Source organism: Salminus brasiliensis, chromosome 6 (genome assembly GCF_030463535.1).
Source record: "Salminus brasiliensis chromosome 6, fSalBra1.hap2, whole genome shotgun sequence".
Lineage (NCBI taxonomy): Eukaryota > Metazoa > Chordata > Actinopteri > Characiformes > Bryconidae > Salminus > Salminus brasiliensis.
In genome coordinates, this window is record NC_132883.1 from 4,586,546 (window position 1) to 4,607,128 (window position 20,583).

Below are 20,583 nucleotides of genomic sequence, written 5' to 3' on the forward strand. Positions count from 1 at the left end.
AGCTAATAGTGCAATCAGGGACAAATGGGGAATAAAGTTAGAGTAAAGTCAAAGGATTTGTGTAGCTGAGGAGGGGAGTAATGAAAGGAAAAGGGTATGTGTGTGTGTGTGTGTGGGGGGGGGGGTGTATTTTTAAAGGTACAGGCACTCAAACCCGCTGTTCTGAATAGCACTGTCTATACAGGGTGGAAAGGGTACTATTAGTGCTGGAACCTTGTGGTATTTTGACAATGCATGCCCCCAGACATTTCATTAACACCCCAGGAAATGGTGTTAACTTGAGGAAAAGAGGAATAGTGCCACTTTTAAAACGAATACTATCAGAATATTACACCGCCATATTGCCTTCAGGTTTCATATTCATATAAATTTACAGAATAATTTGTTTTAATATATTAATTCTGCTCAAATAACAAAGGTCTGATTATACTATAATATAGCCAGCCTTAAACAATATCTGACCGGCTTCTCCACCCGATTGACCCGCTCGACTGTTGGGTCTTGCATTTCAACCTCAAGTTGGCCTTTTTTTTATTGTAAGGGCTGACCAGCCGGTCTCGTTTTTCGGACAGCGTGAGGCTTTTGTGATGGTATGGAGGCTTGGTGCACTTTTTCTGAGGCAATTCCCATCAAAAACGGCTTGGAGTATTGCATCATAAATAAAAATCCGCATTTATCAAAAACACTGGGCTCAATATTGAGAATAAATATTTAAAATGGATGAAACACTGAGGCCCGAACTTCGCTCTCTTTTCTGTTGTGGTGTTTGGCAGAGTCTTATCATCAATAACTGAGTAAGAGCGAGCGCGAGTACAGCCAGACTGCTTCAAACAGACAGGGCTCTTCATTCAGAGTGATATGAATACAAAAACACTGTTTATGCTTTTGGCCGAGGTGAAATAATGTGCTGTAGCATACACAGTGACTACCGAGGCAAGCCACTTTCCCTCCAGCAGTAAAGCACTGAAGCATCGGACTCAGAATTTGGACTCAGAACTGTTTAAGAAGTCAATATATACAGTAGCTCTGCGGTAGCTCCAGCACTTCTTCACCACAGAGTTCCTGTAATGAATTCATAACAAATGACTAAAGAGGTACTCTGTGAAGCCAGTTAAACGTCCCATTGCAAGCTAGCTGGCCTCGGATTGACCCCTAAATAACTTCTCTTGGCTCAGTGTGGGGCTTAAGTTAATCTGAACCCAAGTCTGATGCCTCTCAGATATCCATCTCCAGATATTTGAAGGGATTACCCTTTAGGCAAAGGCTGTGGTTTGTGGTGAACAAATGAGATTCAGAAGTGATTTCAGAGAGGGGCTTCAGCACCATGGAATGATGCATGGAACCTGCTGATGATGACGGTACTGTAAAGGCAGGGAGTGGTAAGAAGCTCGAGCTGGTTGATATTTGCCAGAATGCCCAGAGCATTAGGTACACCTTGGCACCCTGTGGTGGGTTTACTCTCGTTACTGAAGCAGGTCAGTGTTTAAAATGAGTTCAATAATCCATTCTTTCTATCTAATGAGAGCACAGCCTACCGCTCCATCATGGACTCGCAGATAGAGGACGGCCAAGGCGAAGCGCCAAGCCCAGGAGACAGGACACAACAATTAGTCAGAAAATAGATAACGTGTTCATTTAAACTCACTTTACAGTCATATACAAAGAGAGAGCAAGAGAGAGAGAGAGAGAGAGAGAGAGAGAGAGAGAAAGAGAAAAAGAGAGAGAGAGAGAAAGAAGTGGGGGGAGGGTGAAATACAGTAGATGTGGATAGAGAGAGAGAGATGGGGGAGAGAGAGAGAGAGATACAGTAGATGTGGAAAAAGAGATAAAGAAAGAGTGAGAGAGAGAGAGAGAGAGAGTGAGAGAGATACAGTAGATGTGGAAAAAGAGATGGAGAAAGAGAAAGCAAGAGTGACCGAGAGAGAGAGATACAGTCGATGTGGAAAAAGATTGTGCGAGAGCGAGAAAGAGAGAGTGAGGTAAAGTCAATGTAGAAAAAGAGATAGAGAGAGAGAGAGAGATACAGTCGATGTGGAAAAACAGATGGAGAGAGAGCGAGAGAGATATGGTAGATGTTAAAGAAAAAATATATATAGAGAGGGCGCAAGAGAGAGCAAAATACTGGAGAGAGAGAGAGAGAGAGAGACAGTCGATGTGGAAAAATTAGATGGAGAAAGAGAGAGCAAGAGCGAGAGAGAGGGAGATAGGTGGTCAATGTGGAAAAAGACATGGAGAAAGAGAGAGAGAGCGAGATACAGTCGATGTGGAAAAAGAGACTGAGAAAGAGAGAGCAAGAGCAAGAGCGAGAGAGAGAGAGAGAGAGAGAGAGAGAGAAAGAGAGAGAAAGAGAGAGAGAGAGAGAGAGAGAGAGAGACATACGCGTGTGAGGAAGAGTCTGTTGTTGAGCAGGTTGTTGAGTTGACCCAGGCCCTGCTCCACTGTCTGTCTGCGAGACTCTGGCAGGTCCAGGTTCTGACTCAGTGGCGCCCCTCTCTGGCCGGGGAAGAAAATGCGCTCTGCATACGTGCGGTACTCCAGGAACGGTATGCACGGACCCCCAACGTCACTGCTCAGGTCCATCATCTCGGTCATCAGATCTGAGAGCGAGAAGAAAAGATTTGCATCAGAATGCAGGAGGCTTTCAGCTAATCCCTAACACACTAAAGAACTGCTGGTGAGGCCCTGTCTGTGTGTGTGTGTGTGTGTGTGTGTGTGTGTGTGTGTGTGTTAATATGAGAGATAAAGCACAAAAGAACAGAAACAAACCTGTGAACTCCTTCCTGCACTGGTCTCCAACGTTGATCTCCAGAGTTTCCAGCTGAACCAGCACTTTCTTGTAGTCTCTCATTGCCTGCTTACTCTTCCTCCTACACACAGACACCCCAGCACAGATGTAACACCACATATACAGCTACCAGTCACGATGGCACATACACTACTTGTCCAAATATATGTGGCCACCCCTTCTACTGAATGCATCCAGCTACTTTACATTGCACCCATTGATGCCACAGATGTGCAAATACTTGGCACCATGCTGCCTAATGCCAGGCGTGGGCTAGAGAGAGGGGTGTAAAGCCCCCCAGTATTGAGCTGTGGAGCAGTGGAAGAACTGCTCCATCCAACACTTTTGGGAGGAGTTAAGGAGTTTTCATGCTTCTTTTCGAACTGTCGGCAACGCACCGTCGCCAGGCAACCAACATGCTCATAGGAAAGTGAAGGGTACCCAGCTCTGAAGCATCAGCTAGCAGATGCCAGTGCTGGTCAGCATCACACTGAGGTGATGTGGAATTGTGCTCCCTCTGGTTCCGGTTGCTGATGGCAGGCAGCATGACCTGGGATTCGAACCAGCGATTCCAGTCATGCCTGTGGTTTAAATAGTGGAACAGGTAAGGGAATATGAGATCCCTCTATACCTCCTTGGTAAGAAACCATTAGATAAGGAAGCTAAATGGAAATGATGGATGTGCTAACGTGCTAGAACGCATTCCAGCAAGACGTGTGAACAGAATTCGGCCACAGTAGATCCAGATACTATCTGGATAGGCAGCGTATGTAAATTACAAGGTGTAAACAAGCTCTTAGAGACAGAACATAGGCCGGCCTTTTGTTTTTGGGTGCACCTGAGTACAGGATGAGTGTTCACACCTATCCAAACGAACCCGACTGTAGGTTCACACCAAATAAGGTAAACGTGAAAGCCCCCCTAGAGACCCCTGGTGGTTTTCACTGCATTAAAAAAAAAAACATCCCTTAACAAACTTTAAGTGTGGATGTTTCACAGCTCCAACCACGCTGATTCGGATCATCAGCAAAATGTAAATCATCTGACGGGCAGAGGTAGGTGTTAGCAGGGAAAGTACTAAATTATTCAGTGCCGGGATACCTGAGTGCTGAAACTGCTCGATTGCTGCTCCCATGGTATGATTTTTTTTTTAAATAATATAACGAACAAATGACTGTACTCCTGTTTAAAGTGTAACAGTACCTGTACATGAGGATGATCACGAGAACGATGAGAACGACCACAGCTGCGCTGGCCGCCAGCCCCACCTGTGCCTCCAGAGGCATGGCAGAGTGATTGCCGAGATCATACTGCACAGTGCCCAGATTAAACTCCAGCTTCCCCATCACCACCTAACAGAGACAGACAGACACACACACACACACACACACATTTTAAATGTTTGGGAATTACTCATTAATTACTGTTATTTTAAATACACTATATTGACAAAAGTATTGGGACATCTGCTCATTCACTGTTTCTTTCAAGTTGGCTTTCTAGTAGATTTAGGAGGAGCATTGCTGTGAGGATCTGATTGCATATAGTGGCAAGAGAGCGTTAGTGAGGTCAGGATGCTGGATGATCACCACCCCAACTCATCCCAAAAGTATTGGATGAAACACCCCTCTCTCTAGCCCTTGCCTGGCATTAGGCAGCATGGTGCCAATAGGTTCATTTGGCAGGACTTCTCTACAGGGACTAGACAAGCGGTGTGTATGTGTCTATGTGCATTTGCACATCAGTGTCAGCAATGCATTCATTAGAGGGGGTGTCCACAAACATTTGGACATATAGTATAATGTCCTGCATGACAGAAGCTGACCCTAATGCGCTTACCTTCAGGCTGGGCAGCTCCGAATGGTCCACGCTGAGCGGCTGCTCTGCAGGCGGTTCACAGTACAGGCGTGTTTCGTCCAGTGTCTTCACGTCGCACTCTTGATCTCCGAGCCAAGCAGACACCTCGTCCTTGCTCATGGCCTGGGTCAGACCCTTGCCCTGCATGGGAAACACATCATACCTGTTTGTGGACCGAGAACCTTCTGAAGTCCAAATCACACCAGTTAGTCTCTTTCCCTCCACAACAAACATCAGACTGTCTCAGATTCTACAAACGATGTCAGCTCAAAAGCTTTCAGAGAGGCTTCCTGTGATCGTCACGTCTGCTCAGACTAGACCGGCAGTCCGTCTATATTTCATAACCTCACTTTAAACATGAGGATGCTGTTTAAAAAGTCAAAACAGCACAAATCTGAATTAGCCAACAAAGCATTTCAAACAGAATGACTCTCAGACCCGCTCTCTGCCGTGCCTTGGAGCACAGTAGCCGTGCAGCGATCATACACTCATGTGTCTCATCACCAGCAATCAAAGGCAGAACATTCAGTTAACATCACTGACGTCATTTAATATTTATGGTCGAGTTAAATATTGATCTGTGCAAAATTAAAGACATACATACACATTTTAGCTCCAACTGAAACAGAGACGTCGGCACCGAGGACTTTTTTAAAGCTTTTTTTTTTATTAAAGTGTTGCTTTTGGGATTTGGTGGTAATAAAAAAAAAAGTAGTGAAGAAATGTGTGTTTCATCAGCACTGCCCATCAGCAGGTCAATCAAACCGAAAAGGCTTCAGAGGCCCGGTGCACCGATGCTCTGCGGCCAGCTTCTTTTAATTGCACTCAAGGTAAAAGGCTGAATGAATGAGAAAGGGGTAGGAAAGCTACCTAAACCGGGCTCCTGCACTAGAATGTTTTCAGAGCACTCGCTCTGAGAGTTTGGTACAAGTGCAAAAGTGCAGGTTTTCGAGCCGGGGATCCGTCCAGAGAAACCGATCCCTGGTCCTCCAGAAATCAGTGTGTGGTGCGGTCGGCTGGCGTCCCGTGTGGGGTTGCATGACTGGTAATTTTTTCACTTGACTGCTACGGCTCATCTCCTGCATGGCTAAAAACCTTCTACTACGAGAACGGCTCCTTGACTGCAGGAGATCCTGCATGGTGAAATGCCCTGACTCCAGAAGGCGCTGTTCTTCACTGTTTGAGTGTTTGTATCCAAGGAGAATAATGAATAAGAAAGCAATAAATGAATGAACCCAGGCCCTATTATTTTCCCTTAGATAAAGCTTGCAGGTCCAGGGGTTTGCGGACACAGGGAATCGTAGTACACCGAGATGCTGGAGGTTTGTGGACGGTGGAGCAGATGTACGCTAGCGTTTTCAGGGTGCTCCAGTGTCTGTGTTACCTTCTGGCTCTCTCCTTTTAATTAGGCTGTTATAGTCTGATACTGCTCAACATTCTCTGCCCTCCATAAAATCCTCTCAGAACTCTCTCTTTTTACCTTCTCCGAGTAAATGGTCACCCAGCCCGACCTGCTGGAAGATTGCCTGCTGAGGTCCCCTCTACCTGCATCAGACCAGCTGCCACCTACCAGTCCCCCACCCACCACAGACCAGTGGCACACCCTCCTACCACTGCTACCTGTTTAATGACCATGTTAAAACCTAAATGGACTCTTAACTATCTGCCACTATTAATATCACCACTATTAACTATATGCTGTATCTGGTTTGGTCATTTTTATCAATAATGTTTAAATAGTTCTGATCAGAGGAGGACGGGTCGGGTCCCCCTTGTGAGTCTTGGTTCCTCCCAAGGTTTCTTCCTCCAGCTCTGAGGGAGATTTTCCTTGCCGAACCATCATCATTATAAGGATGTTACTGTTAAAACTGCATTTTCACACAATTTCAATCACAATCTGACTTGAGAAGTTGACCGATCATCTATCGTCACTGTTCCACAAAAACCCTGTATCTTAATTTCTGCTGTTTTTAACATGGTTCCATGATTTCAAAATGAATGGACCAATAGAAATGCCCCAATGACTTAGAACTTTTCACTTTTCAATTTTTTCATTGGAGCAACCGGTTTCTGCCAGACTCGCCAGGTTTCTTCCCATTAATGGAATGAATGAATTATTAAGATATAAAACGATGACTGCTAATATGACCCCAATGATTCCACCTCTTCCCCCTTACACGTTCACCCAGCCTCACCTCCACTGCGAGGACTCCCCCAGGTTTGAAGCGGATGGGGTTGCCCGGGTCCTCGCGGTTCAGCTGGTATAGCTCGGGGTCTGGCTGGTACGTGAACGCTGTTCCCTTGATGCTCTCGAAGTCCACATGCACATTGTCCATCTCGAACCAAACCCTGACCACGCGACAGCCCTGCGGCACCCGTGGACTCTGGCAAGTCATCTGCTCCGAGCTAACGCTAACGCACAGATCCTTTCTCTGAGAGAGAGAGAGAGAGAGAGAGAGAGAGAGAGAGAGAGAGAGAGAGAGAGAGAGACTTTAGCTTCCAGTGAACGTAAGAGCTGTTGTTTATCACAGTATACAGTTTGAGAGGAAATGAGTGATGAATCATAGGCAGGTCTGAATGATCTGCAGCTGCAGTTTGTGCTTCACTCTGTTAGCGTCGGAGTTGAGCCGTTTGCTTATTCCTGCTCTGGGAATTCCAGGCATTCACGGAAATCACTCTACCGTTTCCATGGTGCTGTTGAAGAGAGCATTCCGGGCTGAGACGTGACCGTATCGCCGTTTCCTGACCAGGGCACTTCCAGCCATCTCAAAGAGGATGGACATCATGGGCTGCTGGACAACATCGAGGTTCTGTCCGGTTACTGTAATATTGCGTCCACCCCTGTAAGAATAAGACAGATAAACACATCTAGCCAGTGTTTGTTGAAGCCTTGTCCTGTCCAATCCGCCAGTGCCATCTATAAGCAGGGGTAGTGGTGGCTCAGCGGTTAGAGCACCGGGCTATCGATAACAGGGTTGTGGGTTTGATGCCCGGGCTCGCCAAGCTGCAACTCCTTGAGCAAGGCCCTTTACCCTCTCTGCTCCCTGGGCGCTGGAGTTGGCTGCTCACCGCTCTGGGTGTGTGTTCACTACCACAGATGGGTTAAATGTGGAGGACATATTTCGCTGTACATAGTGCAGTGCACCCCCCCTTAAGCAATGTCTCAGAGACTCCGGGTTGCTAACGCTGCTACTGCCATGGCACTATGGTACCACAGTAACCCAAATCATACTAATCGACAATCAGCTTCTGGAGCACATATGACCAATCTGAATGGACACTGCTAATCTCATTTGCATACATTTTCTCATTAAAAGAGATCTGAGCAACTTTTTTAGTCACATTTTAGTTAATTATAAATCACTCTATTTAAAGCAGCATTATGTGAGTATTGGTATTTTTTGCTCTTGGGCTCCCCCTAGAGCTGTGGATGAATTATATCACAGGCTTTTCAATCATTCCCTTCCTAGACGGAACGCTGCTGCTGCTGCACTATGGAGCTTTGTTGGCAGAGCTGCAGGAGAGAGGGAGACCTCTCTCAAGAACTGCTGTGTAACTCTGCGTAACCCATAGAATCATATTACTGTAAAATCCTGTAGTATTACTCTACCGCCTCAGTCCACATGCTTCTCTACCTTCAGATGCTGCTTCTGGAGCTCTCAGCTTGTCCAGAAATGCATGCATACAGCTGTCCATTTGGGGTGCTCATGGCACGATTTGTATTTACAGCAGTGGAGTTAAAAAAGGAGTTACACTCCACAGCTGTAGGGGGAGCCCAAAAGCAAAAAATACTAGTACTCACATAAAGCTTCTTTAAAATTAACAAATTTAAAAATGAGCTATAATGTGATAAGAGGACAATATAAAGACACCGCGAACTGCCGATACACACCCTACTCTCTCGGCTCTCTCTTTTTGAGAAGATTGGTCATATGTGGTCCAGAAACTGACGGCCAAATAATATTACAGGATTATAGTCTTGTGCAGCCCAACCAAAATTCCATAGTGTAGCAGAGGGGGAACGACAGAGAGGCACATGGCATTACGTCACTGTCTATACTGCTTCCCTGGACAATGCCAGGATCAGACAACTGAGGCTTCCTGACAGAAGACCGGACCCCCTCGATAAACAATGATAGGACAGACAGAGAGAAACTGGAGTGAAGTTATAAAGGAAGGAAGAGGGGCTTCAGGCGTGGACCTCCTCCCAAACTTTAGATGTTTCCTAATTCTACTGAATTCAGGAGACGACTTAAGACTTCTTTAAAAAGTTTTTTTGTATTTTTTAGAAACATCACCAGAACCAGAGTGATGAAAGTCTGTCAGTAACTCTCCAATTAAAATCCCGGCAAAATGTAAAAACTCAAACACTTCACAGCCTCCCGACATAAAAGACGCTTACCCATAGAAGCTCTCCGCAGGAGTGGCGTCGGTGATAACTGGGTCCTCCAGATAGCGAAACACTACATTATGCACAGTCCTCTCTGCTCTTCCAAACAGCACTCTGACAGACGCTCCTGCAGTTTGGTTGGAGTGGCTGGTGCGGCAGACCAGCTGCGTGTCACTCACTTCATCCACTCTGTGAATTTATACGGAAAGCACAGTTTCCAATTAGCCGAACAAACAAGATCCATGTTTACAGTGTTTTTACTGTATTAACGTTTCGGCCTAAAAGGTCGAAAAGGTCCTGAGAAAGCTTCTTCGTGCTACAGTACACCCAGGCTTTGCTGTCAGTGTTGATGATGGAATAGCCAAAGCAATCCCAGCTCCCAGCTCCATGTGTCTAGAGCTCTAAAAATGACTCTGAAGTGGGAAATCAAATGGGTCCCCTTCAACTTCCAACAAAGGTATTATAAACAGCTGGAGGACTTCTATATTCTACCATAGCTTACAATGAATCTCACCTCCAGAGGTGTCAAGTAACCAAGTACAAATACTTCATTATCTTACTTAAGCAAAAATGTTGGTTCTCTTTACTGGAGTAATTATTTATTTTTAGACGACTTTTTACTTCTACTTCTTACATTTTCACCCAATTATCTGAACCCAATTACCTTACATTTTAAAAATAGCAAATAGCCTCATTACTCCTATTTCATTTCCCTTTGTTTTCATTCCGGCTCGTCATCGTTAAAAAAAGAAAAAAAAAGAAAAAAACCCTCTCCAGATAAATCTCTCCATCTGGAAAACTGAATTTTGATTGTGGTTGGATGAGAAGTATAAACATACACCATTCTGACTCCTTATTGGTTTATAACCGATCCATCACACCTGCACACGTCCCGTCACTCTCCAGCGAGCTCACAGCAGACGTCTGTAGTCTAGTATGAAGACTGTGTCCGTGGCAGAGACTCAAGAGACCTGCAGTGAAACGTCCCGACTGAGCCCCACATTTACATTCCAGTAAAGCTTATTGATCACACGCCTCTGAAGTTTGACTTTCTGCAGCTTTACAGAACTTCTAGACAACGACTCCTCATATTTTCCTCCATGAAGCTCATGTTGATGCTCAGTAGAGCACAGAGACGCTCCTTTAATAGAGCTGATATTACTGAAATGCTTCATTTTCAATGGGCAGATCTGCAGCTGAAACAGGAGCCTAGTGCAGCTCAACATTTTTCAACATCAACATTTTAATAGAACATTCTCCTCATTATGACTTTTAGAGAAATGGGTTTTTGGGGAGGAGGGGGGGTAGTGCACTATAGACCCCTGTGGCGCGGCCTAAGCTTCTGGCCTTTGTTCTCCTTCCATTACTTTTACTTTTCTATTTGAAGTCGTTCTGAAACCAGTACTTTTACACTTTTACTGGAGTAAAAAGCTTAAGTTGATACTTCAGCTTCTATAGAAGTCTTTCAAACCCTAGTATCTCCACTCACTTCTATCTCATGAGGTGTGAGGTGAGGAGTGTTTGTGTGTGTGTGCGTATGCATCATAAGTATACAACCTTGCATCTAATAAATTAAATGTGCTGCTATGTAAACATGACCACGATCAGTAGTTTATGGCTCACCCCTAACACGAATACACAGTTTTCTTAATGCAAAAATGATTTGAACTATTATGCACAGCTCTGGAAAATTTGCATCTCTACATGTATGGCAGCCATTCTATTCCAGGCATTTCATCAAACACAGCTGAGTTAGCTGAATTTGCAGAGTATGAATGGCATAAAGTCCCAACAGCAACATGAAAGACTAGTGGAGAGCCGGCCAAGACATGAAAGCTGTGATTGGCAGATGAGGTTATTTCACCATAGTGATTTTTGAATGCTCAAAAAATCAGATATTAGTAATGTGTTGTTAAAATCTGAATAATATAATAAATATAATAAAATTATATTATAGCATAGATTATATATAGATAATATAATTCTTATATAATATAGACCTGTCTGCGGTGTCAGTTGTAGCCCTGGTCTGTGTCTTTAATGATTGGACTATGAACTGGCTGAACTCACATGTGGCAAGGCTGGGAGCCTACAAATGCCCGCAGGTCAGTGCCCTGTCCTGTGAGGAGCTGAGAGCCGTGCACAGTGATCCTCGTGCCCCCGGCCATGGGACCTTTGTTAGGAACGATTTTGGTCAGCTTGGGGTCCTGATAGGTGAAGGTCTGAGGAGACTGGCCCGGCTCTGAATTACCCACGGTCACTACCACTGGACCCGCGGTCACCTGCGTGGCCGGTTGGAGCTCACACACAATCCTAAGAAGCAAAAGCAGACAAACACACGCATAGATGAATACAGTATATCAACATACTGAGAGTGCCCATAAACATCTACGCCGTGTTCTACAGAAGACGCCTTCTGCACTTTTACTGACTGTAAGAACGTAATCAATAAAACAGATGTGTGTAACGGTAGTAGAAGACCCCGAGGAGTTGTACCGGGTGGAGATGAGGTAGGCCTCGGGCAGGGGCTTGCAGGCTACTCCAGCCACGGTCACCCCAGCCTGGATGTCCTGATAATGCTGACCAAGGTTAGAGCCCAGAATAGTCAGCAGAATTCCCCCCTCCAGTGGGCCGGTCAGTGGATGGACCTGAAAACATTACACACACATACACAGAAGCTCGTTAAACTCCATAGTAACCACCAGAGATACCACAGCAACGAAACCACTAGGAACTAGGAGCAACCACCTAGCAAAAGCTTTGTAACATCACAGAACCACTTGAAACAGCATAGCAACCAACTGGCTCCCGAGTAATAGCTCAGTAACGTCATAGAAACCATTTGGAACAGCATAGCAACCACCTAGCAACACCCTAGCAATCACTTTGTATGATCACAATCACCACTTGGAAGAGTAAAGCTCGGTCAATAGCTTAGTATCACAGAAAACACTTGGAACAGCATACATTGCCACACTGCCCAGCAACATCCTAGTAACCACTTAGCAACCTCATAGCAACCACCTGGAACAACATAGCAACCGCCTAGCAACCCCACACCTGGGAATTGCTTCAGCTCTCATAATCGCTCTGCATTTTAATTAGGCACTTTTCTACATATGAAACAGTGTGTGTTATACCGTAAACAAGTGTGTTCTGTAAAAAAGATGTGTGTGTGTGTGTGTGTGTGTTTGTGTGCTTACCATACCTCAGTAATCAATGGGGGTGGGCAGGTCTCTACAGCAGAAGTGGAGCAGGACTGGTTGAACACACAGCCTGGAGCTTCTCCTCCACACCACACACAGCCATACGCCTCCGATACAGCACGGCACTGGCTGCAGTCTGACTGACCAATGGAGCAGTTATACAGCTGCACTGTGGATTCACACACACACACACACACACACACACACACACACACATGCAAATGAGATAAGATCATAAGCACATTGAGAGCTGCAGTGAGTTACAGTGACCGAGCTGTGTAGGTGGGGGTACTTACAGCGCAGGTGTGGAGCAGAGTCTATACGCTGAGGGCCTCTTTGCAGGTATATTGGTGCCAAATACTCCAACTGCTTCACTGTGTATTGAAACTGCACACACACACACACACACACTTGTTTAATCAGAAAAAAACAATAGGTGTAATGTAATCCATAAAGCCACTCTACACATGCAGCCTGCCTCAACCCCAGCTTTGGTACACGTCTAGATGCGTGTGCACATTTGCTCAGAGAAAAAAACCAAAAAATACAAAACAGCGCATCCAGCGCATCCTTCTTTTACACAGTGATGGAAATACAATAGCACACAAAGCTCCAATCTTCCTGAGACCAACATAGATATGAAGCCCACCCACTCATGGACATGGGTTAACCCAAATTCGCTTCATTTTGTGGTCTTTCTAATAATATCTCTGTGATAATACTGTGCAGATATATGGCTCAAACATTTCCTGCACCTGCCGACTCCACCCTTTCCATTGCATCTCATTTCATTGCCAGATTGTACGTAATTCACATCCAGAGTTACTGGGCTATGAAGACGGGTAGAGATACTAGTCTCTGCCTCTCATCTGTAATGTTTTTGTGTGGAACTGACCAACTGGACACTCAGAAACTCTCTGAACTCTCTGAATTTCTGCTTTTCGCCATTTATACACTATTCATTTAACACATTCCACAGCTTTTGTGAAGTTAAGACTGGTGAACTCGTGTCCAGCAGCAAAACAATTCGTCCACATGAGCAAAGGCATGTTTTTACAGCAAATAGGAAGAATTTCTAAAATCAGACTTTAATGTTCCAGGTTTCAGGTAAGTATCTCTTCACATGGTGCTCCAAGTCACATGGCCAAGTCTCCAAGTCTAATTACAGCGAGAGCTGAGCTTGTTCTGAACATTTTTGATATAAATGGGGTGGGTATTATTTTATATTGTGGGTATTTATGCCTGTGAAAATATGCAAAAATCGAGAAACTCCCTAGCAACTTTGTATCATCACAATTACCACTTGGAAGAGTAAAGCTTGGTCAATAGCTTAGTAACACCACAGAAAACACTTGGAACAGTACAGACACTGCTCAGCAACATCCTAGTAATCAGTGTGAAAATATGCAAAAATCGAGAAAATGCCCTTACAGACTTCAGAGGGTTAAAGGAGACATGGTCAGCCAAAGACACTCTCTTAGAAGTTTGCCAGTAAAAGGGGAGGTAGGATAGGTAATTAAAGGTTAGGGCTAATAATTGTTAATGTCTCTGTTTGATGTAAAAAATAAATAAATAAATACAGCTTGCAACAGCCTGTAAAATCACACCTGAGTCAAACACTGAGGAGTGACTCACCGACCACTTCCACCCAGAGTGCAGAGCGTGTTAGAACTGGAAGCTCGGAAAACCATTACAGCGTGGACTTACCTTATGGGTGGCACACTTAAACACATGTGAGCCAGTCTCTCTGCTCTTGTCCAGGGTAGCGGGTAACATCAGCTCCTGACCTTCAATCACCACCACACACTTGTAGTTTTCATCATCCTGCACAAACATACACACATACATACATACACACACACACACTTTATTATCCACTGGGTTACACTGCAGACTAGAGCGACAATACCAGTTATTCAAACTCATGGATTATAAGAACCATTAAAGAACCACAAAGAAGCATGTTTGTAAAAGAGAGAGTATAGAACGAGTGTGAAGAACATCATGTGAAGGTTCCTTAAGCCTTTAAAAGGTTCTTTACATTCTCACATGGCTCTATTACAAGCATGCTTCTGTATGAAACCAAAAGAACCACTTGAAGAACCATTTGAAGCACCTTTCATTATTATTATTATTATTATTATTAAGAGTGCATTTTTAACAAAGAAGGGATTTGATTGGTCTAACTTCTTTCAATCTGGTGACTGTAGAAAACATGGACGCCGTGGTTCAATTCCCTTCTGTTCTACTGAAGCGAAGCCAAAATTGTCCGCCATGTTGTCAAATTTGCAACCAGAGTCTGCGCTGTAGAGACCAGATGCAGAGCCAGACTCATATCCTACTCATTTGAAAGAACTGCCCCCTTCTTCCAGACCAAGCATGTCTCAGACCGCCTTCACTGAGCTTCCAGCACAGAAGCAGAGCGGACTTCCCCCTGGATTCCCGGTTGCTCCAATGGTAAACAAGCAGCTCACGTAAGTTCCTCTAAAGCTCAGCTCCTTCATGTAATAAACAGAGAGGACGCCATACAGGTCCTGCAGACGACCGGCCTCTTCCAGCCAAGGCTGTCTGTCAATCACTGCATTCCTAACTGTAGCCCCGCCATCTTACGATGGAGCAGAGTAGGGGTTAAACTGATTTCTGGGGGAAAATTTAAAAAATGGGCCGACATCAGCACAGGAAAAACGAACTGCTGGAATTTGAAGACACTGCATTTACTTTTACATTCATGGCATTTAGCTGATGCCCTTATCCAGAGCGACTTACAAGGTAAAGCATATTACAAAGGTGGGCTAATGCAGTGTTGGGGGTGTTGCACAAGGACCCGCATTGGTGTAGCGCACCCAGACTGGGAATCAAACCCCATTCTCCCACATGGTGTAATAGCTCACTGGCAGGTAGTGGTGTTTTCTGTTGTGCCACACCAACCACTGGAGATGGAAAGACAGTTTAGAGGAGGCCGATGGGCTGGAAAATGGGCTGTTTGGTCAATGAAACATATGGGGATGGAGTTACCAGCCAGGAGAGGCGCTAGACCTGTGGATGCTTCACTTGTCCGACACGTTGCGCTGTCCATGTTTTCCACAGTCCTTGATGAAAATGTAAAAGTCATAGACCTTGCTCTTCCATTAGTGTTATTCCACAAGTATTAGAGAAGAACAAATAGAAGATCTGACTGACCTTAAATATGCCCAGGTTTCTGCCCTGTAGCGACAGCTGCGTGTCAAACCCAACTGGAATCAAAGGAGAGCTTTCCAGGGCCCACACGCATGGGCATGAGTCTGCACCTCGAGGCTCTCCCTGCTCCTGATAAACACATGACATCCACACATGATAAGCACGTGGTCTGCATCACACATGCACATATAGAATAAGACTCATACATTGTACTCCTGTCCAAACTAGGGGTCCATGGTATGGACGTCACGGTCCGGAGGATGCAGCTCAACAGAGAATGCACTGCTTAGGCCATTAAACCTTGTGTATAGACCCACACTACACATCCTCACTCTCATAACTACTACATTACTGCCAACATCAGCACCAATTTCAGAAACCCTAGAAGAGAACCTTGTGGGATGCCATAAAATGTGCTGGACTAAATGGTCCCCAAATAGTTCCTAATTAGGACTGATAACGTAAGGGTTCAGTGTGTTTATGGGGGGGATGCATAAATACTAGGTGTACAGTAACTTGCATGACTGAATATGTATGGCTTAGGATGGAGAAATGCCACAGGGTGAGCATTGTAACTAATGCTGTCAATTAATAGCAATAGATAATTATCAGGGGTGTCCCACCGCAGTGTGGACCTCACAGTTCGGTATAACATGGGAGACTACATAAGACTAAAGACTAGTGCCATAGAGCGCCCCCTAAGGTAGACAACTGCATTTACAAGACTACAGTTCCCATAGCCATAACCCTAAAACCACCCTGATTCCCACAACACCACGTAACCCCTAACAGCTACAGCTTCCGGGTGGCACGAGTGCTTGTGAAATGACTGTAGTTACCCTAATAACGCACACTGTGTACTAACCATGACCCCTGTACCGTGATGGTTATACCCCTCATACTTATCTTCATCTGTAAAGTCAAATTTGAGCTAATCAGACAAACCATGACTACCTAAATGAATGCGATTAATCCTGTAAGACTGCTATGTCCAATGTTTAATAGTCTATTTTACTATTAGTAAACTAGTTTACATGTTAGGAACATCCTTACGGCATAAAATAAAGATATCTTGACAAGGAAAAGTATCAGGCAATCTATCTAACCTTTAAACCAGATGGATTAGATAGTTAAAGTTAAAGCAGCAATATGCGATAATTGGTATTTCTTCTCCTGGGCTCCCCCTACAGTTATGGAGTGTATTTCACGTTTACTCCATTTACTCCAGTAATTCATTACTGTAATAGTTTGACACAAACATCCTTAAACCAGTCCTGCTCTGAGACACTCTGAGTGACTGCTGTTAGGATCGTATTGGAAGGAAGCAGAGAAGAGGAAAACTGAGAGAGAGAGGCAGTGTGAGAGAGAATGAGCGAGATACTGAGTATGAATGTATGTGTGTGTGTGTGTGTGTGTGTGTGTGTGTGTGAGAGTGTGGGTGGGTGGGTTGGTAGGGGTGTGTGTGTGTGTGTGTGTTCATACTCTGCTGTTGAAGATCATGTGCTGCTGGGGGCAGCTGCGATTGTGAGTGCAGAGTTCATCTCGAGCGCACCAGTGACAAGGCCACACACTGCTCACACACGCCATACACCTGCAGCGACAAAGATGACATTACAAGCACATACAGATAGACACACACACAGACATCTGTCACACACCTGCGGCGAGAGAGATCCAGTTAACACACACACACACACACACACACACATTCGCAGTACACCTGCAGCACTTGCTATTCAATTACACATTAGAACCCTGAAACACAAGAACTCCTAGAGTTACACTGAGCCTAATCCGATCCCGCTTAGCTTCAGGACCCCCAGCACCTCCAGGACATCACCTAATACCCAACAAAAGAGGAGCAGTCAACACACAGTGGAATGCAGTTTCAGTGCACCCCCTTATAATGTGTGCACACAGACGTCAGAGTTAGCAAAAAGTTTGTGGACACCCCTTCTAGTGAAGGCGTTCAGATACTTTACGTTGTGCCCATTGCTGAGACGCACATACAGCTTGTCTAGTCACTGTGGAGAAGTACCGCCAATAGAACAGCACTCTCTGCAGAAGGTAAACATGAACCTAATGCCAGGCGTGGGCTAGAGGAGTATGCAGCCCCCCAGCATTGAGCTGTGGAGCAGTGGAAGAACTGTGTTCTCTGGAATGATGGATGGTGCTCCATCCAGTTGTTTTTAGGATGAATTAGGGAGTTGGGGGATGATGAATCTTGCTGATGAATGCAATCAGATTTACTGGGACATACTGGGAGGAGCCTTGGTTGTTTTCACTGCTATAACATTTGGCTCAACTGTGTTAGTTTACACTTGTGCCTTTATGTGGCCTTATCCAGATATCATCCTGATACTGAAGGTGCAAACAGGGTCTTAGCGGCTTTAATATCACTTTATCAGGATCAAAATTCACCTCAATTATCCTTGACCTAAACCCAAAACCTAGTCGTAATCCTCACTCTAACACTAAGGCAGTTGAGAATCATCTAATTTATGAGTTTATTAACAATTCAAACATCTGTAGATAATCTATAAGGTGCTACAAGCTGCTGACCAAATAAAGGGAGACTGCTATGTCCAATGTTTAATAGTGTGTTGAAGTAATGTTTAAAATGTTTATTTTTATTATTAGTAAACTAGTTTACATGTTAGAAACATCTTTACGGCGTAAAATGAAGATATCTTGACAAGTAAAAATATCAGGCAATTTATCTAGCCTTTAAACCAGATGGATTAGATAGTTAAAGTTAAAGCAGCAATATGCAAGAATTGGTATTTCTGCTCCTGGGCTCCCCCTACAGTTATGAAGTGTAATTCACTTTTACTCCACTGCTGTAAATACACAATCACGACAATAGACAGCTGTACACATGCATTTCTGGACAAGCTGAGAGATCCAGAGGCAGCATCTGAAGGTAGAGAAGCATGTGGACTGAGGCGACAGAGTAATACTACAGGATTTTACACTAATGTCACTCTATGGGTTACGCAGCATTACACAGTAGTTCTGGAGAGAGGTTCTCCATAGTGCAGTAGCAGCAGCGTTCCGGCCCGGAGTAGGAATGACAGAGACGCCATTCTCCCCCTGTTACAGTCAGTGGAGCATCAGCGTGATTCTGAAGCTGCTGTTTTGAAGGTATAATGGTTACATATTGCTGCTTTAACTGATATAACAGACTTGCACCATATTTAAGATGCTTTTACTTACCAAGACACTCTCCATTTCTTGCAGTGTTGATTTTATAAGGCACAAGAGAACGTGTGTGTGTGTGTCTGCGTGTGTGACATTTGCGAATGTGAATGTGTGTGTGCTTACGGTGAGGTAGCATTGAGCCTGCCAACAGCCTGGCAGTCATAGAAAGTGATGTTAGTGTGAGAGACCGTCACTTCTCCAAACATCAGCGCCATCCGTACTGTCAGATGATCTAGAAGAAAGGAGAGCATATCTTACAGTCTGAGCAGACTACAACAACGACAACTGAGCCAAATGAATAACTATCAGGGCTGCAGGAAGAATCAATTCTTAACCATTTTCTAAATATTGGCTTTTGTTATGTTCATATCTCAAACGAACACAGTGTGCAAATGAGGACTTTAATAAATCAGGGGGAGGGAAATACGTAGGTATCCTAGCGGTGATGCAGTAGAGTGTTATTATGGAGAATTTGTGCTTTACTCCAGTAATACAGACACTGAATATTCAATTACAGTCCCAAGAGAAAAAAAACAATTTTTTAATAATAATTTTTACTTCAAAAGAACTCATTAAACCTCTCAAAGACCAGCAGATCCTTCTCTTTCTCTTGTGCCAATTATTATTAATGAATTTATTGACTTCTCATGTATTTCACTTTAGTCTTTTCTAAAACATTTAACTAAATTCACATTTTAATTCACTTTTTATTGGATTTTAATTTAGTTTTTATCTAATCTAATTCTGGTCATTTGTTCTACACCATTCATTTTATTCAACAATATATATGTTTGTATACATTTTCAGTAATTAATTAATTATCTTCTTTTTTTTCCCCCTCAATTTTCTTCCACAACAGCTAATTACCCATCCTGCTCGTTAATACTCTCCTCCATCACATGTAATGCTCCGAACACCGGAAGGGTGAGGACTGACGCGTGCCTCAAAACACATGTACAACCAGCCATCGCCCGTTTTGGAAAGTGCCAGGTATCCAGCTTTGATGCATCTGCTAGCAGACGCCTGTGTCAACCTACATCACACTGAAGTGATGTGGGGAGAGAGAGAGAGAGAGAGAGAGAGAGAGAGAGAGAGAGAGAGAGAGAGAGAGAGCCCCATCCAGAGAGAGCAAAGCCAATTGTGCTCTCTCAGGCTCCAGCTGCTGATGGCAGCCAGCCTGACCCAGGATTCAAGCCAGCGATCCTTGGTAGCCTCTTATTGTATATTTTCTAATAAAATTATTCTAATAAATATACTTAATTTATTTACTTATTTACTTAAATATACTTATATATATTTTAAGTAATTTTATTCATCTTATTCAGGGTCAGGGTTGAGGGCTACCCCCTAATCACTGGGTGCAAGGCAGGCACATCCAGGTCATAGCAAGGAAATAATTTTATTATTTATGCAATTTTATTTGTTTATTAAATCTGATTCAGGTTTTTTTGTGATTGATTTCTACTCAGATTATTTTTAACATTCTTGTATTTCATCGATTCAATATTCTGTACGTTTTATCCTGCTTATTTTAATCCAATTCAATTTCAATTACATTTTTATTAGTATTGAAAATGAGGACCAGCCTTAATGTACTTCAGAGACTGACTGACATCAGTGTACAACGAATGAATGGCTGCACAAATTATGCCAAATTTTTATTTGTTCATCAACTTATTAAAACGTGCACTTTTATCTCTGAACTTTTGTCTTATCTTTACCATCACCCAAAATATATTTCTGGCTGTAGCTCAACACTTTTAATCCAGGATTTGATACATTGGCCATACTTTCAGTAGAGCGTCAGTACAGCGTGGGAGTTTTTTGTATTCCACTGTGGTGTGTGTGTGTGTGTGTGTGTGTGTATATATATATATATATATATATAAAATATATAAAAACACAGGCCCAGGTGTTCTAACACATTGCAAGGCATATCGCAATAAGTAGCAGCAAATTCACAACAC

General features: G+C 43.9%; 1 protein-coding gene across 3 annotated transcripts in view; it reads right to left on the reverse strand.

Annotated features, from left to right (window-relative positions):
• Window positions 1-20,583, reverse strand: part of plxnb3 (plexin B3) — a 131,500-nt gene that overhangs the window by 12,526 nt on the left and 98,391 nt on the right. For all 3 annotated transcript variants that reach the window (XM_072681388.1, XM_072681386.1, XM_072681387.1), the window contains exons 8-22: window positions 18,740-18,848; window positions 16,898-17,006; window positions 15,419-15,544; window positions 13,946-14,062; window positions 12,535-12,625; window positions 12,241-12,407; window positions 11,529-11,680; window positions 11,103-11,345; window positions 9,045-9,221; window positions 7,324-7,483; window positions 6,838-7,074; window positions 4,625-4,783; window positions 3,989-4,137; window positions 2,767-2,867; window positions 2,380-2,597 (exon numbers count right to left, since the gene is read on the reverse strand). In XM_072681388.1, the coding sequence (XP_072537489.1) occupies window positions 2,380-2,597; window positions 2,767-2,867; window positions 3,989-4,137; window positions 4,625-4,783; window positions 6,838-7,074; window positions 7,324-7,483; window positions 9,045-9,221; window positions 11,103-11,345; window positions 11,529-11,680; window positions 12,241-12,407; window positions 12,535-12,625; window positions 13,946-14,062; window positions 15,419-15,544; window positions 16,898-17,006; window positions 18,740-18,848 (2,315 nt within the window). The remainder of the gene's footprint in view (window positions 1-2,379; window positions 2,598-2,766; window positions 2,868-3,988; window positions 4,138-4,624; window positions 4,784-6,837; window positions 7,075-7,323; window positions 7,484-9,044; window positions 9,222-11,102; window positions 11,346-11,528; window positions 11,681-12,240; window positions 12,408-12,534; window positions 12,626-13,945; window positions 14,063-15,418; window positions 15,545-16,897; window positions 17,007-18,739; window positions 18,849-20,583) is intronic.